Raw genomic sequence first — 21460 nt, 5'->3', positions numbered from 1 at the left:
CCTAAAATATTCAATGTAATTTTGATTACATATGATGTATATTTTTATATACTTTGATGGAATAGCAAACAGTCCAGGGTGTTCCCACCTTCACCCCACGAGGTTGTTTCCTAACAACCCTGAAAATGACATAAAATAGACAACAGACATAGACAATAGATGGACAAATGTTTTTTACAACTTAAAAATTCTACCCAAACACATTACTTGATACCGACTACATAAAAAGTTAAAACATGAATGTCTCAACATTTTTAAGACACTGATATTTTAATGTCAGTTAAGGCCTCAAATGCAAAAAAAAAGAAATGTCAAAGCTGTTTCAGATTTTTCTTGGATCTGCAGGAATCCAGAGAAACAAGCAGCTAGAATTTAGTAGTTTTAAGGTGGAATGTAAAGCTGAAGTATCTTCTTAGGAGTTGAGGAGTTGAAGAACCAAATATGATTTTTGGTAGTTGTGTGGAGAACTTACAAAGAAAAAGAAGCACAGAGGTGCTGAACCCAAAGAAGGATGTTAAAAACAGACATCTACATCAAAGACAACACTGTACTGGCAGTAATTTCATTTCACCTTGCAACTCCTTTCTCCAGCTCAGCTTTGGGATGGTCCTCTGTCCCATTTAGAATGCAGAATTCTACATCTTCAAACATATCCGTCTCCTTCTTGACCCCGGAAAGGTCCTGAGCTTTGAAGTGGTCCATAATACCAATCACCTTCTTAGGCTTTGGTGCAAACTTGCGTTTCTTCTTTTGTGGCTCGTCGTTGCTGATGCTAAGATGCCTCGAAGCTAGTTTTCCTGACGCTTTGTTGCGGAACTGATCCAGCTCTGCCAGAGTCATACACTGGTGCCACTCCTTGTCTTCTCGGATCTGCTCAATCCTTGGGAAGCGCAGTGTGCAGTTGGTTTTATACATGTCACTTCCAACAATCTCAGCCGCCCTAACTTGGATGATAACAGAGTTGCAAGGCTCAATGTAGACCTCTGGTCTCTCTGCTCCACACAGGATAGATGATGGTGGATCATTTTTCCGGTAAACCTTCCAGTGCTTGGCTAACTTTAAACCGAGATCATACAACTCCTTCATAGTGTAGCCGGAGCCAATGCGGCAGAAAGAGTGGAAAACTGACGGCTTCTCTCCAGGCTTGGGAGCTTCAGCAATGGCACATAAGAAATGAGACATCATTCCACCTCGTCTTCCTTTACCCCAGTATCCACCAACAATCAAGAGGTCAAGCTCGTCCATCAATCCATCAACGTATTCCGGCTTTATTTTCAGCCATCCTTCCCCTCGTTTGTCAGGTTTATAGACAGATAATGGATCTTTGACCATGATCCCTTCTTCTCTATTGTCTATTGCATCGTTCAGAGCGTCCACCACCTCCTGCATGGTTCTCGCATCAGTCTTTGGCACCATGTGGATCCTTCCCTTCACTGGGTTGAAAACTGTCTGCAGGATCTCGCAGCGTTTTCTCAGTGTCTCATTACCAAACTTCTGGTTATTGACTAACAGGACGTCGAAGACACAGAAGCACGTCTGCAGCTCTGAGTCCTCCATGAGCCTCTTGATGTCAAACTTGCTTCCTTTCTGCATGAAGCTCTCTGTAGTGGGGTTGTAAGCCATCATCTCCCCATCCAGAATGCAGTTCACTACATGGTTCTTAAAAACATTATGAATATAAGGGGTCAGTGAACCCTCCAGAGGGGACCCTCCAAACTGCTGTGTGTATTCATAAGCGTTGCGGCTAAAATACTTGTAGACATCTCCATCTTTGTGCAGCTGAATGCGCTCTCCATCCAGCTTGGTCTGGATGTAGAAAGGGCTATTGCCCATCTGTTTCTCTACATTGCGTATGTTAGCCACAGCTGCCAACATGGGCTTAAAGGCAGAGAAAATTCCGATAGAAACTTCACTTAATGACACAGAGGGGTCATGAAGCTGCTGACACACTTTGTTCAAGTCTGTGTTGACATTAAAAAGTTCTACAGCGTCTGGGTGAAAGACATGAAGAACTGTCTCTTTACTGATCCCAAGCTTCATGTCCTTTAGAATCATTCTGATCAGCCACTTCTGCTCAAGAGCTGAGCTCTGGGTGATGAGCTGCAGGAGACTCTTTTTTATCAGATCCTTTTGTTTCCCTGCATTGTTGGCAGCTACTGAGTCCAGAAAGTCGTTGACCTCTTTAATGCTGAGGTTTCCTTGGCTGGTGCATCGTTTCTTTAAGACAAAATATGCCATGCCAGCAAAGTCTCCAGCTTCTCCTTGGGAGGTAGTAGGGGCACGGTAGTTTAGGAGTTTATTGGCTTCTGGGCCATTCTTTGGGAGGCCTAACACATCAATGTAGAGCTTAGCTAACATGCTTTCTTTGATACCATATGCCATTCGCTCTCGTTCAAAAGGAGGAACTATGAGGCGCATGGCTGGGTAGAAGGAGTCTGTTGTTTTTAAGTTGCCTTTGTGGAGAACAGAATGAAAGTCTCTCCACGACTTAATTAAATCCCCAAGGATCTTGGATTTTTCTGGACGTAACTTTGACTTTTGGATTTTCTCCAAAGCAGTACACAGGTGAAGAAATGGAACCTGTGATGCAACTGAAGGCCCATCCTCTATGGTGCTTTTAGACGTTCCTTCCATGGCGAAATCTGTAACAATAGTCCAACATTGACAATCAGGGCAAAAATACACAACAAAGTCTGCTCAAAGGTGATTTCTTCCAATAGATTAATCAATACCATGGAGTACAATCACAGACTGCGAGCTGAGAAAATAACTCAGGTCTCAACAAGTAGTTGCACAGCAAAAGTTGCAGGGGGCTGAAGCTGCAACTGAAGCCTACAACTGAGTCCTGTCCAGTTCTTATGTATGTTCATAATTATATTATTTCTTTTCATTTCTGACAACATTAAATCAAATTAAATGTTATAATTCTGCTTAAATTAACGAAAAACTATGCAGGGAATAAACATGCCACCGGCGTGTGTTGTCCAGATAGCTCCACCCAAACAGCTCAGTAAAAATTGAAATATATTTCTTAACACTAAACGTTCTTTTCTTAATCAACACAATGAACAAGTCAATAAAGGGCCATTTTCATTGAACAGCCAAAATACATCTGTAAGTTCAGACCATATTGCTTACTTTTAGCTGGAATAACAGAACATTCACAAGCGGTCTATTGGTGTGAGTCCAAGATTAAAAAAACGTGAGCTGTCCTACCTACCTGTTCTGTATGTTCTCCAGAGCACAGTGACCAACTTCGAAGAGAGCTTTACGTTACTGTGGCTTACCGATCTGTACCGGAAACACACCTTATTCTGGGCGCTACAGTTTGATGTTCCCTCTTCTATCTCAAGATGTTCTAACAACTCTGATAGTTATTAACACTGAACAACATCAAATGTTGACGACAAAGCCCACCATTGAAATTTTAAAATGAAAAATATATATCACACACTCAGTGTTCAATTGTATTCAAAAGTATTTATAACTCTGACTTAGAGTTGTGGAAAAAGATGGAAATTAATTACGAATTTGACTGAATAAATACAAGACTTAAAACATACTAAAACGTTAGAGTTTGTTACGATAAAGTTATACTTCTGTAGAACATTATAAATACCCATTCCCCCAATTATATTATTCCGAAATATATTTCCGTACCGTAGAATTAACAACACGTTAGGTGTTTTGGTGGAGGGTTCTTGGATTACCATAAAGTAAGCTGGCGTCCTTACGTAGCAGTTTTACATACTTTATTTAAGTAATTATATAATATATTCGAGTTCAGCTGTAGGTGAGGGAAGCACAGCCTTGTCTCGTACCGGAAACAGGAAGCAGCTCCACTCCTGCGAGGGGTTGCGACAAAAGCAATACTTAGTGTTTGAAATGTTTAGGCGTCGTCTTCTTGGTCGTTTTGTTCTCCAAATAACAGACAGCTAGTATCTCACTGACTTCCGCCAACACCACACCTGTACGAGCGGTAGGCAAACAAGGAAGGTACAAAGATTTCCCCTAGAAACAAGAGCGGAACCTTTTTTCTGGTGCACGGTCGCTAGGTCCTATCTACAAACAAAAAAGAAATGTAAAAATACTAGACTTGGAAAACAATAAATTAATAAATAAAAAATAGAGAAAACTGTGCTGTGCTGCATTGTTTTGTTTTATCTAGTGAAGTGTCCTTGGGTGTCTTGAAAAGCGCTTATAAATAAAATGTATTATAATTACTATTATTAAACATTTACAAGGATCTTAATATACAAATTTCCGACTCGACATCAGCCGTTTATTGCTATTTTATTATAAATTTAATGTTGTAATTATTAAGCCATTTTGTTGGTCTCTTTTAATCATGTTTAATATTGTGTTTATATTTGCCCTGCTTTAGTATTTTTTCATACATCCACCTACTGTATACTAAGCGCTTAAAGGAGAGTTACTTGGTCATACAAAAGAAAATAGAGGAGACTAATTTGACGTTTCCCATCCATTTTTATCGACACATTTTACCTTTGTCAAATAAAGGTGTTATTCTAAATAAGTGTGCAACATATAATACATACATATATATATATACATATAATATACAAATACAATATATTCCGCCTTCTGTCGTCCGGGGAAATAATTATGTAAACTTAAAGTGCCACGTGCTGTTTTATAGGCAGTTGACATTTAGTCATACACACCAGACGCTTAAATAAGGTGCGGTGAAACTTCTTTCTGCCAACAGGCGGCGCCATATGTATGTGCAGCAGAGGGAACCGCACAGAGCCGAGTCACATGATCAGCTTGGGTTGTTTACTTCTCTGCTGCTGCTGCAGTGAAGGATCCTGGGAAATGCGTAGAAGGAGGGAGGAGGAGGAGGAGGTTATGCGTGTGCTCCAGAAATGAACCTGCTGCTTTTTTTCTTAACACATAATATAGTGCAGAGGAGAGAGCTGATGTTGCTAGCACAGCAGCTTAGTGCACAGACTCTGCAGAGGACGCACCTGTATTCAACATATAAAATCCAGTGTTTTTTTTAAACAAACGCATACATTCACATATATATACACATATACATACACACACTGCAGTAAAGGTACTCTCATGCAGCAGTATGCAGTTACATAAGCCCTGCTGCAATTGCTGTTTCACTGCAAACGAACTCAGCCTACAGAGACAGTAAACAACTGACGTCACTGCTTCCGTGGCATGCATCAGCTTGTACCAGGACTTAGAGTAGAAGGGAGGAGGAAGAGTAGGAGCTGGAGGGAGGGTGGGAATTGTTTACAGGGAGCCCTGAGTGAAGTTTTGCAAGAAAGACAGAGGAGACAGTAAGAGCTGAGTAACAGATCTACATCCCCCTTCGTCATGGCTGATGATGAGGTGACACGTCAGCCTCCTCAGTCAAACACCGTGCTGTCATTGTCATTAATGTCCAAATTATTATCATTTATATAGTTTAAATTCAGACCAGATGTATCCAGGCGAGTACCAGCAGCAGTTATCAATAATTAAGGTTTCATTACAGTTCATTAAGAACTACATTTTCATGTAACAGTGAGTCATCAAGATAACAGTTGCTCCAGAGGAGAGCTGACAAAATGACTATGGTGTCATAGTGATGTAACCTTTGTCAATATGAACAGGATCTGACCTAACCCTAACCTAAACCTGAATTAACAACTAGTTTAAAAATGTGGCTGTTTACCAGGAATTATTGTTGTACTCTTGAATTGAATTATGGGAAATGCTTAATTTATTTTAGTGGTTTAGCCTCAGTTTTAAAATTTATGGCACAGCTAAAATATGTATTTCAAGAAGGAACATCAACCTGCACTTAACCACCTCTGCCATCTGCCTCTGCCTCAACCATCTCTGATAAGAATTAATCACATTTGCAGGTCCAAAAAAGTCAGATAAGTTCTGGAGAATTCTTGTCTCAACCTCTTTCAAATACACGACAATAGAGATCCCTAACAATGCCTAGGAATGGAATGTCTAATAACCAATTCTACTATGAAGGAGTGTATTTGGAATGAGGCAGTATTACGCAGAGGCTGTTTTGAGTACAGTATGTACCCACTAGTACATGTATAATTTGTGTTCCTAGCAGCTGTTTTATAAACACACTATGTCACAAGCTTGTCAAAGCTGCTTTTGATGCTGCACCGCCTCCAGAAACGATTGAACTCGTCACTTCCTAACCTCATACAAACGAGAGGACAGATGAGGACACAGAGATCCAGTTCTGCTCCGTCACACTACATGAAACATTTCTGTTTTTTTTCAGTTGGCCTGGTGCGAGTCAGACAGGACAGCACTCGCTGACCTCTGGCTAAAATTAGCCCAGTATCACACATCACTGATATTCCAGAGCGTCATCTGTCCTCTTTTTTTTTGTACTTGTTTAATAACTGTCTGTCTCTCTATCTGCACCCTCAAAAACCCCTGTCAAAAACACACTGTTTCATAACAGCTCTCTCACTCACTCTGTCTCTGTTTTGTTTTCTTCTGCTTCTTTGCTGGATAATATTCTGACCATTTTTTTTTCTCATACATTTTTTGGACCTGACCTGTGCAGCGGTGTTGTCATGTGTAGATGAGAGAATAAGATAACGGGCGCTAAAGTAATAAAGATAGGCCGATGAATGAAAGGCAAAGTCAGGGTTAGATTAGGAAGCTCTGATTCAAAAGTCACACTTTATTAAAGATTCCTGATGGTCATTTATTTTAATAAAATACTGAATGTGAGCCACGTGTGGCTTTCATTTTTGTGTCCCAAAGTACAAAGTGCTGGGCTAGTGTAAAAAAACAAACACCAACATGTCCGGGGGCAACTAGTAGTTTAATTTAAGTAGTCAACAAGAGGGTCGGAACTATTACTGTTACTGACCCCTGATCTAGAGAATGTCTGTCACAAAAAACTCCCAAATTCATCCAATCTGGAAGTGAATGCAGTCTCTACTGAGAAGAATATGCCCCTCCTGCAGACACGTTATACAAATCTTATACAAGTTATTCCAACAATGGCTGTGTCTGAAAACGCTCCCTACACTGTACACCGTTTACTATATCTGGGGCACGCCCTTTTGTAGTGGCGTCCAAATATGCAGTGAGTGAAGTTGTCCACTATATGGGGCACTGGATGTATGCTAGAATGCACCATGAAATCTAGTCTACATCTGATGTACACTAAACAAGCAACATATCCCATCATGCATTGCAGTTGTGAGCTCGTCAAATATTTAATCAGAAAGTCCTTGGTATAACCTGTTGTAAAAATGATGGTAATAGTTAAATGAACAGCACCGCAGGTGAATCCTCTTAAAGAGACCTGTTCCATTGAGCAACGTAAATAAGTCAGTGTTTAAGGAGTCGGCTCCTATTCATGTGTACACCTGGCAAACAAAGGTGTCAATTAAACAAGGTTTTTATTTACTCCTCAGATGTGACATTTGTTTTGTGAGTCACAAAGAAGTCAGTGGATTTGCATAAGTCTGGTCTAAAGCTAGTAACTAACCATCAAATCCAGTAATACTGACGTTATGTCATCATTAGTTCACCATTCTAAATAGACTCGTGGTAAACACTGTGTAGTTATTTTGAGCAGCTGATTGTAGTTCACTACTACATACAACATTTCATATATTCATTCTAATTCATTTCATATATTCATTCTAATTCATTTTAATACTCATTTGTTTACCTTATCAACAAAACTGATAAAGATTTTTCTTGAAAAAGTTGCTTGCAAAAAATATTTTTATAAGATACATACTGAAATTGATGTTCTTTTCTCCATCTGGTTTGACGTTCTTCCAGTAAAAGCAGGGTCTCGGGGTTTTCTGTGGGTTTAATCCTTATATAACCAGTCTTATCACTACAAAAACACCTCCTGGCTTTTTTCTCCCAGTAATGTTATTATTATAGTATTTTCCAATTACAGAACTCCAAAAACCAAGGCCATATATAAAAACTGAAATAAACAGACCTGTGTAAACACCTGAACATAGCACCTCAGTATGTAACGTTGTATGTTGTGTGTAGACAGCCACATTATGACACTATGACAGTCTTTAGACGTCACAAAAGCTTTGATGTTTAATGAAGGAGCAGACTCTGTTGACAGTGTACTTTTCATTAATGCCAACGCTAATCATGTTTTTATTATGGGTCATGCACAACTCAGATGAAGCTCAGAGAACCCAAGGAGCTCCGTGATTCCATGAACTGCTGACAGAGAAGGCACTCTGCACCTGCTGTTGACATAACACACGTGCTGATGCTCTTGGCTTCATTTTCTATGGTCTTCCTGCAGGTTTAGTAAAACATTTTTGGGGGGGTTTCAGGTTTTTGTAACATCTTGCTCCCCCGCCGCCTCTCTGAAGACCGTGTTCTCCTCTTTATGGCTTAAGCTTTAAAGAAGGTATGTTGAATATTTCTTATATTTGACCTCCCCTGCACACAAACATGCCCTCCACACAACCTGGGTCTGGTGTGTTGTTGAGGTGACTACTAAGATTCCTATAGGCTCCAAAGCGTTCCCAGTAATAGGATTTATCCTGTTTATACTGCTGCAGAAAAGCTTCGGGTAAAGAATGTCATACGGAGAGCAGCTGCACTCCTGCCTCTACAAAGAAATACACTTCTGAATTTGTAACACAGACAGGAAGTAGAAGTATTTCTGCTTAAAACATTTTCCAGTATTTGATCTTTTTCTGGGCAAGAGGCCTTAAATCCTTTAAAACGTGCTCCATTATTTGTTTAAACAACGCTCTTTAAGCTTTTTTAAACCTTATTCTCATCTTGCCGTTGTGTTTCAATATCTTAAAATGTACAAGAAAAGCCGAGGAGTTTTGAACAGTTTCTGTCAGTAAACCAAGAGTATTATAAACAAATACATTTATATCACTGCAAAGAAAAGTACCATGCACTGGTAAAGTACTTAAAGTCCAGTTTGAGATCCTGACTTCTCTACTATTGTGTCTTAAAAAGCACAGGTCTAATGATGGTAAATTCACTCTAACGACTCTTCTACACCAGTGGTGGTCACTGATTAACCTGCCCAGAGTTTAAATGAGCAGCTTGACCCACATCAGTGACACACACTCAGACATTTAAAACACCTCAGTGCTGTGTTTTCAGCAAACACCAGGGGAGGTTCCACAATCACATAGGGTGGCAATGGTGAGCTGAGGTGTGTGTGTGTGTGTGTGTGTGTGTGTGTGTATGTGTGGGTGTGTACTGACTTCTTTAGTGTGTTTTCTTGTGAAAACAGTTTTTTTTTAAGAAACAACAGCCCTCAGGGGAAACAATGTGGAATCTCATTGTTTACAGTTGGGGAACAGTGTATACTTTTTGGATTAAGTTTTGATGGAATTGTAATTTCTAATATTCAGTCAGGGGTTTACTGGATTATATTAGCAGGGCAAGTTCAACCACTGACAACAGTTTTTAAAAGAAGAAAACAAACAAACAAACAATGGGTATACCTCGTAATTTGTAACACAATCAGATGCAAATGAAATACTTATTATTAAAGTATTTGCATTGCAGCCTTTTAAAATATATACATTATACGACTTTTCCATTCCTAATGTTTGTTACCTTTGTCTTTGTTTGGTCTCATATCAGCTCAGGAGGTTTCTGTCTGACTTCAAGGGCCTGGAAAACATTAAGTGGATTCATTATTAAAAAAGAAACAACTAAACATTCATATTTTGTCTTTTTGACTGCAGTAGGTTGTACGAAAACCTACTACAGTAGGATTATGTCACTCTGGTAAACACTTACACTCATTTAGATCACATGCAGAAAAATAAGAAAAGAGAAAATACAGACAGAGGGCAACATTTCTGCAAATGTAAACCTCTACTGTATGTGTGTGTGTGTCTTATACGACATTTATTTGTCATTATTCAAGCATCATTAGTTGATACTGTGTTTGACAACAAACATGGCACATTATCAGGTTGTTTGTTTGCTGTGTAAGTCAGAGAGGCTTTATACCCAAGTGTTGGCTGCCCTGTAGTCCAGGTAACACAGGGACAAAAGTACTCTCTGATAGATTAAGCATTACATAACTCTGCATTCCACTCAGCTGGTAAACAAGCACTTGTACTAGAGTAAAACACAGAGAGGTTGATGCTGGAGGACAGTGAAGCATTTGAAAATGTTTCAAGTATTTCTAATCAAAGCTGGGAAACATCCATTTGTGTTGTCGTTCTGTTCTCTTTAGAGAAATGGCTGCTTTTACTGCAGGTCTGTGGTGTTCAGACAAAAATGTAGTGGCCTGCAGGCTTAGAAATGAGCCGAGAAGATGTGAAGTGTATTTGAAGGATTTATGGCATGTATAAGGGTTTGCATGTCAGGGTTTGACATCAAGCAGCCTACTTAGTTTTTACCCTAAAGTTACAAGATGACAGATAGTATTTGCACACAAATACACGCAGAGAGTGTGTGCATCTGAGAATAGTGCAATCAGCTTTTATCTGGTTTTGTTTTCTATTTAAAATTTGTAATTTTTCACTGCAGCAAAGTGAAGTGAGGGATAACTTCATGTAATTACTTTCAGTGGGGGGGGGGGGACAGTGGTGGCTTGGTGGTTTAGGAAGTGACTTGTGTCTGGAAGGTTGCAGGTTCAATTCCACCAACCACCAGGTGCCATTGAAGTGCACTAAGCATACCACTGTCCCCACACTGTTTCCCAAGCACTCAGCTTGAGCTGCCCACTACTCACTAGGCGATGGGTTCAAGGCTGAAGTCACATTTGTTGTGTGCTGTGTCACAATGACAACACATTCTATTCACATTTCTATTCTATTCTCCAAACACCTTTAAACTGAGCTGCTGTGCTTGACATGATAAGTTCTTTTGAGCAGTAATGTGTCTGCAGCTGCAGCAGCACCTGCTCCAGCTGCTGATACGTGTCACATCACCTGGCTTCTCATGAATAGTGCAGCGAGAGTACATATTGTGCGTCATCAAAATTACCCTGAACTATTAGCAGATGAGTGATACTAACATCTATGAAAGGCATTTCTTTAGAAATTAAAAGTGTGTGTTTGGTTGATGTTTAGCACACAAACGTCAGGAGATTCGCTACTTGAATGTAGCATCAGGGTGTGTTCATATCAAGCATATTTGCTGTGTTGTATTAGAATTCCTCTCAGTGTGAGAACGCAGGCTGAATCAATGTCACACGTGAAAACAGAGGTATTTAGGAAGAAGGGTTTTTTTAGGTCATGTGACACGAGGTAGGGTGTAGTCTGTTATGTGGACATTTTTAATTAATCAAAATAACTTACTGAGAGCCATGCTTATGGGACTAATATTTTTCTGCGCAATTGAAACCCTTAGTATACTAGTGTGAACCAAGGAAGTTCCTAGAAATTAGAGAGTTAGATACTCCAAAAAACCGCTACCAGGAAGAAAAGCCAAGCTGCAAGAAATGACAGTACTCTGAACTGATCTGGCATCTATTCTCTGTTAAGCTGTGGCTTAAGATGAATTTGCAATCGGAGAACAATAAAAGAATAAATTGATTAAAAAAAAAAAGATATGTTGCATGTTCAATGAAGATAATAAGAATAGTGAGATATTTTATTACACAAATAACACCATTGCAAAGAGGTGCTCAGAACCGGGGTTTCTGTTGGTGACAATGCAGAACTGTTAACTGGTTTTTGGGCCTGTCCAAAAATTCAATCATTCTAGAGGCAGGTGGCAACAGAGAAAAACAAAACAATTAGGTTAGAAATAGATTACTCTCTCATTATTTTATAATTGGGTACATTTCTTGATATATTGCTAAATAAAAATAGATAGATATAAAAATAGATATTTATTAATGATACTTTTGGCAAGTAGCAGGAAGGTTATAACACAAAAATAGCTGCAGCCTGATCTTCCAACCAAAGATCACATGCATAGAATTGTAAAATAAACTCACTGTATGGCGAGACTTACTTAAACTGGAGAAATGTACTGAACACTTTTGTATTAAACTGTGATGTATGAAGTACACACTATGTGGTCACACTGTATCCTCACTGACAATCTCATGTTCTGTAGTTTGTCTTTGCTGTGGACCATTAGAAACGAAGGGGATTTTGTGTTTTCTTCAGAAATTACTGTAGACCACACCTTTAACATGTCCCTAAAAAGCTATTCTCTGCAGGTAACTGTAGTTTTGTCATCTACGTCATTAAGGTAAACTGAAACCAAAAATAGTTCAAACTCTTGTTAAGTCACTGTTGATCAACTGTTGCTCCAGGCAGTGGTGGATCAACTAATCCTGTGTTTCCTGACGTGAAAAAAAAATTGCATTGGAAATAAAGGATATTTCCTTAGATTCTATGAATATAATGCTGCTACAAAAGCTTCTGCATCTGTAAGCGTGCCCAAATCTCTGGAGACTCTTCATGCAGTTGGAAACATACGTAAAAGAAGTGCAGGTCACTGCTTACATCAGTTCCTAAGACATCTCTTCAAACCTGTCTATAGAACTCTGTACACCTCATATATGCTGTTTCCCCACAGATGGATGCACGGATCAACCAGCAGGGTTCACAGGGCACATGACTGCGTGTACATACATCCATGCCGTCATCATTGTCCTACTAATCTTTGCTTTGCATGTTTGGCCTCAGTTTGATTGTAATAGGAAAATGTCGTGCCATAAAAATTCTGCTGTCGTGCAGAAGCCGTGTTTCCTCTGTGGATTAAACAATGCTCAGTGGATTTGTTCATGTTTTTTTCATGTATTCTCTGTAATTACAGGAGATAAAAACAAACATGAATCATTTCACTGTAAATAATGGATTATGTGATATGACACTAATGTATTCTAAGAATAAAAAAAAATTCCATCTGACATCAATGAACTTTGCATTTAGAACAGTGGGAGATTTGTGGTTGGATGTGAAAATATTTTATCTGGGACTGGGAGGTGAAGATTCGCCAAATAATAAACACTTACATGGATGTGGCAGTGTTTCATTTAGACCTGGTGTCTTTGAACTGGATTAAACTGAAAAAAGATCCATTTATAAGATGCTTCTGTGTGTGTACAGCAAAGACATTTCCGTGAAACCAAACACAGTTCTTCCTCGGTTGCTACGCTGCTCCTGCTTGACTAATGTCTGTGCCGTCTTACGTAACATACCACAGGTCAGGTTTCACCCCGAATAGAAGTAGGTGAACATGGGAGAAAACAATCTGGCAAGTTTGTCAGGTGACAAGGACTGTGGTCTGTTTAAAGGCATAGGCAAGGCATTTTCTGTACAGTTATATAAGGTGTTCACACTGCCTTCCAGTGTATTTTTAAGAGATTTAATTAAATTTCATAAATGTTAAATTAAAAAAAGTGAAGTTGCTGATTACCAATATTCAACATTATTATAAAGGCATCCAAAGATCGTCATCTACTGATTTTATCCATGTATTTGACAGACTTTCATGGAAGACAAAAACAGGAACTTTTTATCCTTTTAATTCTATATATTGCAGATAAAGCATTTAATTTTTAAAAATCAACATTTTTCCCTTCCATTCATTCTTCACTACTGAAGAACAGTGTCCAGGTGCTGTGCAATATAACTGTTGTGAACTCTTTGAACCGACTCCACCACAGGAAACTCACGTTCACGTGACTTTGTCACTGTTTAGGTACCATTAGCTAACTACTGTGAGTCCACTCTTGTTTGTATTCGTTACAACAATCTGCGAGGAAGAGTCTGCTGATAAGACAACGTGTTCCCAGCTGACAGGACGACAGCAGCAGGAGTGTTTTGTCAGCAGTGGGTGGGACATGGGCTCCAGTACTGTCCAAACACGTGGTGATTTAATGCTGCGGACCAAAAAGCTGCAGAGCTGCGAAAGCACATGTTCCCACACAGCCAAAGGAAAAAAAAGTGGCGGTTTTCTTTACATGTATCTGCCAAACCTCTGTAATTAAAGCAGAAATTTCTCAGGAGAAGAATCCAGATGATGCAAAAATTGGAATCCGTACAGACTGAAGTCCAATACAATAGGACTGAAAGGAAGATCTTGGAAGAAAGTAAAACTGGGTCACATGGTTCTTCTTCTACGTAGTCCACCTCCCACCAGATTCCCTGGAAGTGTTTGAAGTGCTTTTGGGAGGAAAGTAGTATCAGTTTAGGCAAGATGATAGTATTGCTTTTGTAGCAGAAATATATCTGTGTGAATCTGTGTCAGTTCCTCCTGAAGGATCCTATTTTTTGTGTGTAAATGGTCTGTGTTTCCTTCTTCCACACTACTCGCCTGCTGCCTTCTGGGAGGGTCTATACCTCAGCTGATAGTTGGCAAATGTCTTACAACCGGAAGGTTGGGGAGACAATTCCAGGTTTGGTCAAATATACGTCGCCTGGCTGTCAGTAGGTAGAAGGCCAAACCTGCAGGGTGACATACTTTAAAAGATCAGGAGGACTGTATGAGCACAGTGCACACTTCTCATGGTTAATGTCGTTAAGAATGATCTTTGGAGCAAAGAAAAACAAGGGGTCCAGTCGTTGATGGTGTGACCTCCACACAGTCCTGGTCTCATGACCACAGAGTCAGACATGAGGAGACACGGGGCTTTAATCCAGACTACATTCACAAAAGATGAGCGATTGGTTCTTCAATACCGTACGTTTGGAACAACACGTCTTTACACCAGCCTGAAACTATTTCATAGCACTGTATTTCTGGGAACTGACCCTCACTCCAGCAGAAGAATGTGCCTTTGTTTGGTCTTTCCTAAATGTATGTTAGTATGTCATATTTTCATGTTTGTTAAGAGTCAGCGCCAGCTGGTGTAAGTGGGTCAGGACTCTACTCTGCTGCTGCTGCTGCTGCTGTTGCCGCTGCGGATCCGTGGCTGAAATCAATGAGGTGAAGCTGAAAGCCACTGTAGGCTGATTCCAGGAGAAATAATGCGGGCAGTTACTCTGAATGCCACGAAGAGCCACAGCACAGCAGGGCAGCAGGTGGACAATGAGGCCCAGTGGAGCTGAGGGTGGATGAGATTTCCAAAAGAAGCAGCAGGGCTCCACTGTTAAAAGAACTGCTCACATGCATGTAATATGTGATGAATATCACATTTTCCAGTGTTATGTACAGCACTGTGGTTCATCCAGTTCACACATTTTAACACATGGGAAATTCCTGTATCGCTCCTCTGTTCAGCACAAACAAATGTTTCTTACAGTTGAAGATCCCACTGGAACTGTTAGCATCTGTTATTAGGTGTTCAAAACAGCTTTTGTTTTGACGTTCGTAATTCGTGTGTACTGTATGAACATACATATCGACATTTAATGTCTGAATACTCACCCGGTGTCTCCTTACGTGCTGCTCGAACATCCCTGCCGCTGCGACGTTCCATTTCGTCCGTTGACGATACAAAGAGATAGCAGCGCTTGGGTCCCGTCTTAATTGCGTTCCGGCGGAAGTTGGACTTTGTCCCGCTCTGCATTAACAAGGTTCTCCTTGTCACGCTTCGACGATATACGGTGTATCAGTTCGTTCCGGAAAAATACGCATTCCGTTACAGCACTACTGTGTCGGTTTAAACCACCCGGAGGTGCCCACACCTTTTTAGCTTAGGGACTCCTTATATGACCAGGTTAAAATGATCTACAAACAGTGATCTACAAGATTTTGTCAACTCACATTACTTCTCGTGTATGGATTAAATACATGTACCTGTATGTCACATTAAGATATATGTTTATTTTTATTCTTTTTTAAATTATTATTAATAATAATAATAATAATTGTTTAAATTATTTAAATTGTTTAGGACTTCCCAGAGCTCCCTTTAGGATCTACTAGTAAATTGTGATCGACTTATTTGGCACCCCTGGAGAGAACTCTCTTCATTTCAGGCTGTGCCGTCTAGTATCTGGATAGAACAACACAGAACACAGGTGCAGAAGAACACATGAAGTTCTTGACCCTTGATTGTTAACACCAGAAGTTGTTGTTGTTAAACACAACAACAGCAGACCAGCCGTTACAGTACCATGGCCATGGCAGGAACCAGGAGCGTGTGAATTATAACCTTTGATTTTCTGTGCGTAATAAAGTGGGCAACTGAAGGACTCTGTTGTCCAATCAGAAGAGGCAGTGTATTGTTAAGATAAAGTATTGGATTTACTTCAGATAGATACAAATAAATATTATCAAGATGGATAACAACTGTGCACCAGTTTACCTCGTTGACCCTGTCATTTCAAACCTAACTGGTGGGCGTTCCCTTTTTTCCCCAACCAACAATTACGTACATTTGTTGTGAAGGATTGGTGTGTGGAAGAAAAAAACATGTCAGTGAATATCAGGTGAAACGTCAATCTGCCTATTGTCTGTTTGCATGTGCTTGTGTGTAATTGAATTATCTTATCTGCTCTCGTGCCGCCAGTGATTTTGTGCATGTGTTCGGTTGTTATAGTGTCCATAAAGGAAAAGTAATGAGTATCAAAGGGTTTCATTTCATTTGAAATTTCCTGGTATTCACAAGTTTGATGACGTCAAGAAATATCACAAGTTTATAGACGACAAGAACACGTTTCATGACCAATTTCAGAGTCACGATAACCTCTCTCTCTCTCTCTCTCTCTCTCTCTATCTGTCTCTCTCTCTGTCTTTATGTATGTGTGTGTGTGTGTGCAGCATATAATTGTGAATTCCAAATTTAGGAATAATTTGGGGCATCCAGGAATAACTCACACACACTAACGCACACTTCAAAGCAGCATCCTGTAAAGGGTATTTTGGGAAGCCTTAACTGTTGTTTTACTGGCCTGAGAATTGTACATCCATGACACACATTTTAGTAACAAGTCCTTTTGTGGAGACAGACTTTTGGCAAAACAACAAACACATCAGGCTACAAAGGCCTCTTTGGTTTTTATGGTGTTCTGCTGTAGTGTGCCCTCAGAGAAAATGTGCAAACAGGTTTCATTCTGTGACAGAAAATAGAAAAAGTTGTGTGTTTTTCTTTATTTTCCCAGACAGTCAGTGGGACACTGTGTCCCTCCTGGTGGACTGACTGGTGGCTGGATCTTATGTAAACTGGTTTCTGCCTGGCAGGAAAACAAAGTCCTACTGACAGTGTCACTCCACTAATTAATACATGCTAAGTAGAGGTTTGCCTTCAGTGGCAGTCTATGCGTGTATGTGTGTGTGTGTTGGCACAGAGTAATTTGTAAAGTGTCACGTCTGCAATGGAACCACATTGCGACTGAGATTTTTTTTTTCAAAGGCACCCATTAAAGCTGTAGTACATGGAAAGCAGTCACATTCATAGAAACATGCTAATGGATTTCTGCAATTCATGTGAGTGACCCACTTCAAATTATTACACACCACTGAACAGAGAATTTTACGAGAGAGGTTCTGTAAAGACCTGGGGCTGCTTTTCGGCTCGTTGTACTAATTAATAAGAGGGTGGAGCATCACTGAGACTTTGTGTGTGTTCATTTGTTTATTTAAAAATGAAAATGGTGCAGCTCAGTTTAAGTGAGTTACAAGTTGCCCCCAATAAGAGACCACCTTTCAGTTCATTGACCATTTAATGACACCCAACATTAGGATAGGGGCATTTTGAGGGACACAGTAGCTTGTTCTGGTGGTCATGGCCCAACATTGGGTGCTGCCTGTCCATCCTACCTAGGCTCAGTTGTCATGAAATATAAAGGAGGGTCAGAATACACATTATTAATTTCATTTTCATGTAAAAAACCAACAAAGTAAGAAAGTGCGTTTGTTTTTTAATAATAAAAAGTGTCCGTTTTGTTTATTGTGTGAGGCGTTATGTGACTCATAAAGCAGCCCCTGATAGACGGCGACCTGCGTGGGTGAATGTGCAGGACTTTGATATTACAGCTGTGCTGACAGTCACAGGATCCATATCTGAGAATTCCTGGCTACAGCTTGGTGCTTGACTTGAAAAAGAAAATCAGTTAGTCTGACTCAGTGTGTGCCTCTATAGGCCTGATTGGAATCAATAATAAGTAACCAACGATAAGAAATGTGACCTTGTCATTGGGAATTAATCTAATCTTCCAGTGATTGTGTGTGAAAAGATAAAGGAAAAAAACACACAAGCTGCTACTGCTGCTGGAGCGTGTGTGTGTTGGGAGGCAGAAACAGGTGAAGAGAGTTGTTTACTTCAGGATTCAAACCCTCTGACCTCTGTGCACTCGCTACACTCTCATTTTTGGAGACGTGTGGCTTGGCAGGAAGTCATTGGCTCAGTTTGCCCCCCTCCACTTCCCACCCTCCGCCTTCGTCTGTTATAAAACAGCTGCTGTGCAGAGAAAGTGTTGGCTCTCAGAGCTGAGCTTCTCACTCTGTACAGGAAGGAAATTCTCCTTCTGTCCCGACAGACAGGAGGAGATCTGACTGCGATATTACAGTCACTGATAATGATGAAGTCGTATCAGGTTCAACAAAAAAAAATCAAATTCTGTTCAAACTGTTCAGCCCTAAAATAATCCCTTCAAGGTTGAATGTTTAAAAACAAATGAGTGCAGTGAATGGTGAGCATACTGTGGCCCACATCTGGTGTCCAGACTGTGGGCTGCATCTCACAAAAGTGGACAGGAACACAGACATTTGTATTGAACACCTGCACAAGCTGAGACCTGCTGAAGTGGAGAGCTGGCAAATTATGATTTTAATGCTGATGATGGATTTTTGCATTGTGTGACGGTGGAATGTTAAAGTTAAACTTGTTGACAGCTGCTGTTCTACAGGCACACATTCAGTTGTTATTCATTTTCCAAAACAAATCTGGTAAAACTGATAAAAATATCTGATTTATCTTTTAAAGAATACAACTAAAAATTACTGAGATATTGATAAATGATTTCATACTGAAGGTGTAAGGCCTTACTTCTCTATAAAGATATAACAGTGACCAGAAAACCTTTTGGACAAAAAAAGAGAAAGAGATGGCTGTATGTCATTAAATAAATTCATTTATTTCCGTAGGTTGCTATCCATAATCAATACAGACAAAAGCAATACTCTACTACCCAAATTATAAATCATTACTTTATCATTATCTCTGGTGGGTATCACAATAAACAGTATATTGATTTATGTACAATGGAAGACGACAGAACATTCAAACCGAATCAGTCCAGGAACAGTGTTCAAACAGAAGGATTCTGTCCACGGACACAGAAACACATCAGCGTTCCCAGGGATGAAAAAAAGAAAACACAGGAAATACAGGAAGAGAAGAAGAAAAACAAAAATGCAATGGTACATTTGGTTCCACGGGTTGTAAACTAGATCGTACTCATGTCACTATTGCATAAGCCGTTAGGAAAAGTGTGTCAACAAGGCAAAGAGAGCTCTTTAATAAAATAGACAGATTTGTTGTTTGTTTTGTTTTTTTTATCGTAAAGTTACAGACTGTGAAAAGAAACAATACAATCTGCTGTACAACTGCCCCCAACAGGGGGAAAATCCCCCCCGCCCTGTTTTTAAAAATCTGTAGCCAAAGTCTTTACAGAGGAATATCATTGCAACATAGGTCAACTCCAACAACATCTGAGAGTTAAACTCTGTCTACGTACACAGTATAAACATTCCAGACTCTTAAAGATAAATACATGCACAACAGCATGGTACCCTTTCAACAACACACACCTGTGTAACAACACCAGAGTTGTGTGTTTGCTGTGGTGTTTCCACACCAGCTCAGTGATACATTCAGACACAAACACATCAGATTTACAATCTGAGGTACGCTGAAGGGGCTGTGGGCCAGTGTGAGGAGGTGTGGGCCAGTGTGAGGAGGTGTGGGCCAGTGCGAATCGGTATATCGGTCAGGGTACGTCATTGCTAGTCAGAGTGGGCCGATGTGAGTTAGTGCAGGTCAGTGTGGGTCAGAGTTAGTTTGGATCAATGTGAGTCCTTGTGTTGGACGATGTACAGACCAAAGTCAGGACATTGATAAGAGGGCTCTCATAAGAGTCACACAAACCAAAAGGCATCCACCTGGAGATGTAGTTAGTTTCACAAGTCGTAGTCACTGTTTTTGTCTTACCTATCCCTCCACTTGGTTTTTGTGTTATCGTATCTTTTCGAATACAATTTGATAAAATATTTACTAATATGTCTGTGGTGTCATTTATAGTTTGCAAAATTTAATTTGTAAATTTGATCTATACAAATTAAAACAACTTGAATTATTTGGTAAAGCCTTGCAACAAATATCAGTTTGAAGCCTACAGCTGGTGGAGGATATTATCTTTTTTCTTCACTAAAAGATTTATAACAAATGTTCCACATTAAACACACAAATCCATATAATCCTCCAATACTATGACTAATATTTTAGGTCTGATCGGTTTTCACAGCTTTAGACAAGAAGTGAACTATAACTACTTTATAAATGTTAAGTGTTGCAGATTTTCCCAAATATTGGGAATTCATCCTTCAGAGTAAGGTTTTCTGCCAGAAAATACATTTCGTTCCATTTGGGAAGAAACTTTAGCTGGTTTCCAATTTAAAATAATAATATCAGGTGTTTTCAAGGTCTGTCTGCAGCTCTTATTCTGACAGCGGATAATATATCATTTATTTATTTATTTATATATCATTTATATATCATTTCCTGTGCGCCCTCGTCTTCAGTGGCCGAGCTTTAAATCAGATTTGAATCAGCTTTCTGATCCAACCTCTGCTTATTTGTCCACCTACTGAGATATGGCAGAGCCATCAGGTGTTGGGTTGCGACCCAAACAGAACATAAGAGCCTAATGCTGTGCTTGTATTAGAGCTGTCACATATAATATACAGTAGTTCATTCTCCTGCTCTCACTGACACACACGATGAACGTCCACGATGGTGCCAGATGTGACCTTTTCACAGAGCCCTCCCACCGTCAGTGCTCAACCAACCAGTGCGCCCCTCTAATTCCACTTTAGTGAGCTTAAACCATTTGAACTGTGTGGCCTATTTTCCCACTGGCTCCACCATAACCTGGACAGTTGGACTGTCGAGTGATGTCACAGCAGGTCGACCTGCCTGGAGCTCACACAGCATGGTGTAGGTTTGAAGGTAGGAGTGTTTGAGGTTCTCAGGCTCACGTGAGTGAGGAACTGTGGGAGGTACAGTGCATTCAGATGCCTGGTACTGGGGGTGTGAGCTGAGCTTCTTTAGAAGTATTTATATGTATAGATATATAAATCTGTACGTACAGCCTTTTGATTAGACAAAATAAACTAGGTAAGAATAAATAAGAAATAAGGAATTAAGAAAATACTTTTTTTTTCAATTATATAATTAAATATCTCTCATCTGAAGCAGCCTCACTTTACTTTACATTTCTGAAATAGTATATATTTAAGGGTAAACTATGTCTTTTCCTCATAGAATAACAATATATAGAGATGTACCGTAGGTCCGACCGGACATACTGTGATAGAATATATATATATATATATATATATA

The 21460-nt window shown here is 39.8% G+C and overlaps 1 protein-coding gene and 1 long non-coding RNA gene across 8 annotated transcripts in view; both read right to left on the bottom strand.

Annotated features, from left to right (window-relative positions):
- The window catches only part of lig4 (ligase IV, DNA, ATP-dependent), a 7545-nt gene extending 3166 nt beyond the window's left edge, over nucleotides 1–4379 (bottom strand). For 3 of the 7 annotated variants that reach the window (XM_025062402.1, XM_025062401.1, XM_025062403.1), the window contains exons 1-2: nucleotides 3661–4379; nucleotides 572–2642 (exon numbers count right to left, since the gene is read on the bottom strand). In XM_025062402.1, coding sequence (XP_024918170.1) covers nucleotides 572–2634 — 2063 coding nt within the window. In that variant the 5' untranslated portion in view covers nucleotides 2635–2642; nucleotides 3661–4379. The other 4 variants (XM_025062405.1, XM_008325325.3, XM_008325326.3 and 1 more) reach the window with 4 other exon arrangements.
- Nucleotides 4380–4394: 15 nt separating this feature from the next.
- Nucleotides 4395–15598, bottom strand: LOC112488058 (uncharacterized). Its single transcript, XR_003051764.1, has 3 exons — nucleotides 15322–15598; nucleotides 9592–9648; nucleotides 4395–4829 (listed from the first exon to the last, which is right to left on the bottom strand). It is a non-coding gene; the product is annotated as an uncharacterized LOC112488058 (long non-coding RNA).
- Nucleotides 15599–21460: the final 5862 nt, after the last annotated feature.

The sequence above is a fragment of the Cynoglossus semilaevis genome, chromosome 14, assembly GCF_000523025.1.
Source record: "Cynoglossus semilaevis isolate Cse_v1.0 chromosome 14, Cse_v1.0, whole genome shotgun sequence".
Classification (NCBI taxonomy): domain Eukaryota; kingdom Metazoa; phylum Chordata; class Actinopteri; order Pleuronectiformes; family Cynoglossidae; genus Cynoglossus; species Cynoglossus semilaevis.
This window is presented reverse-complemented; position numbering and strand designations above follow the sequence as displayed.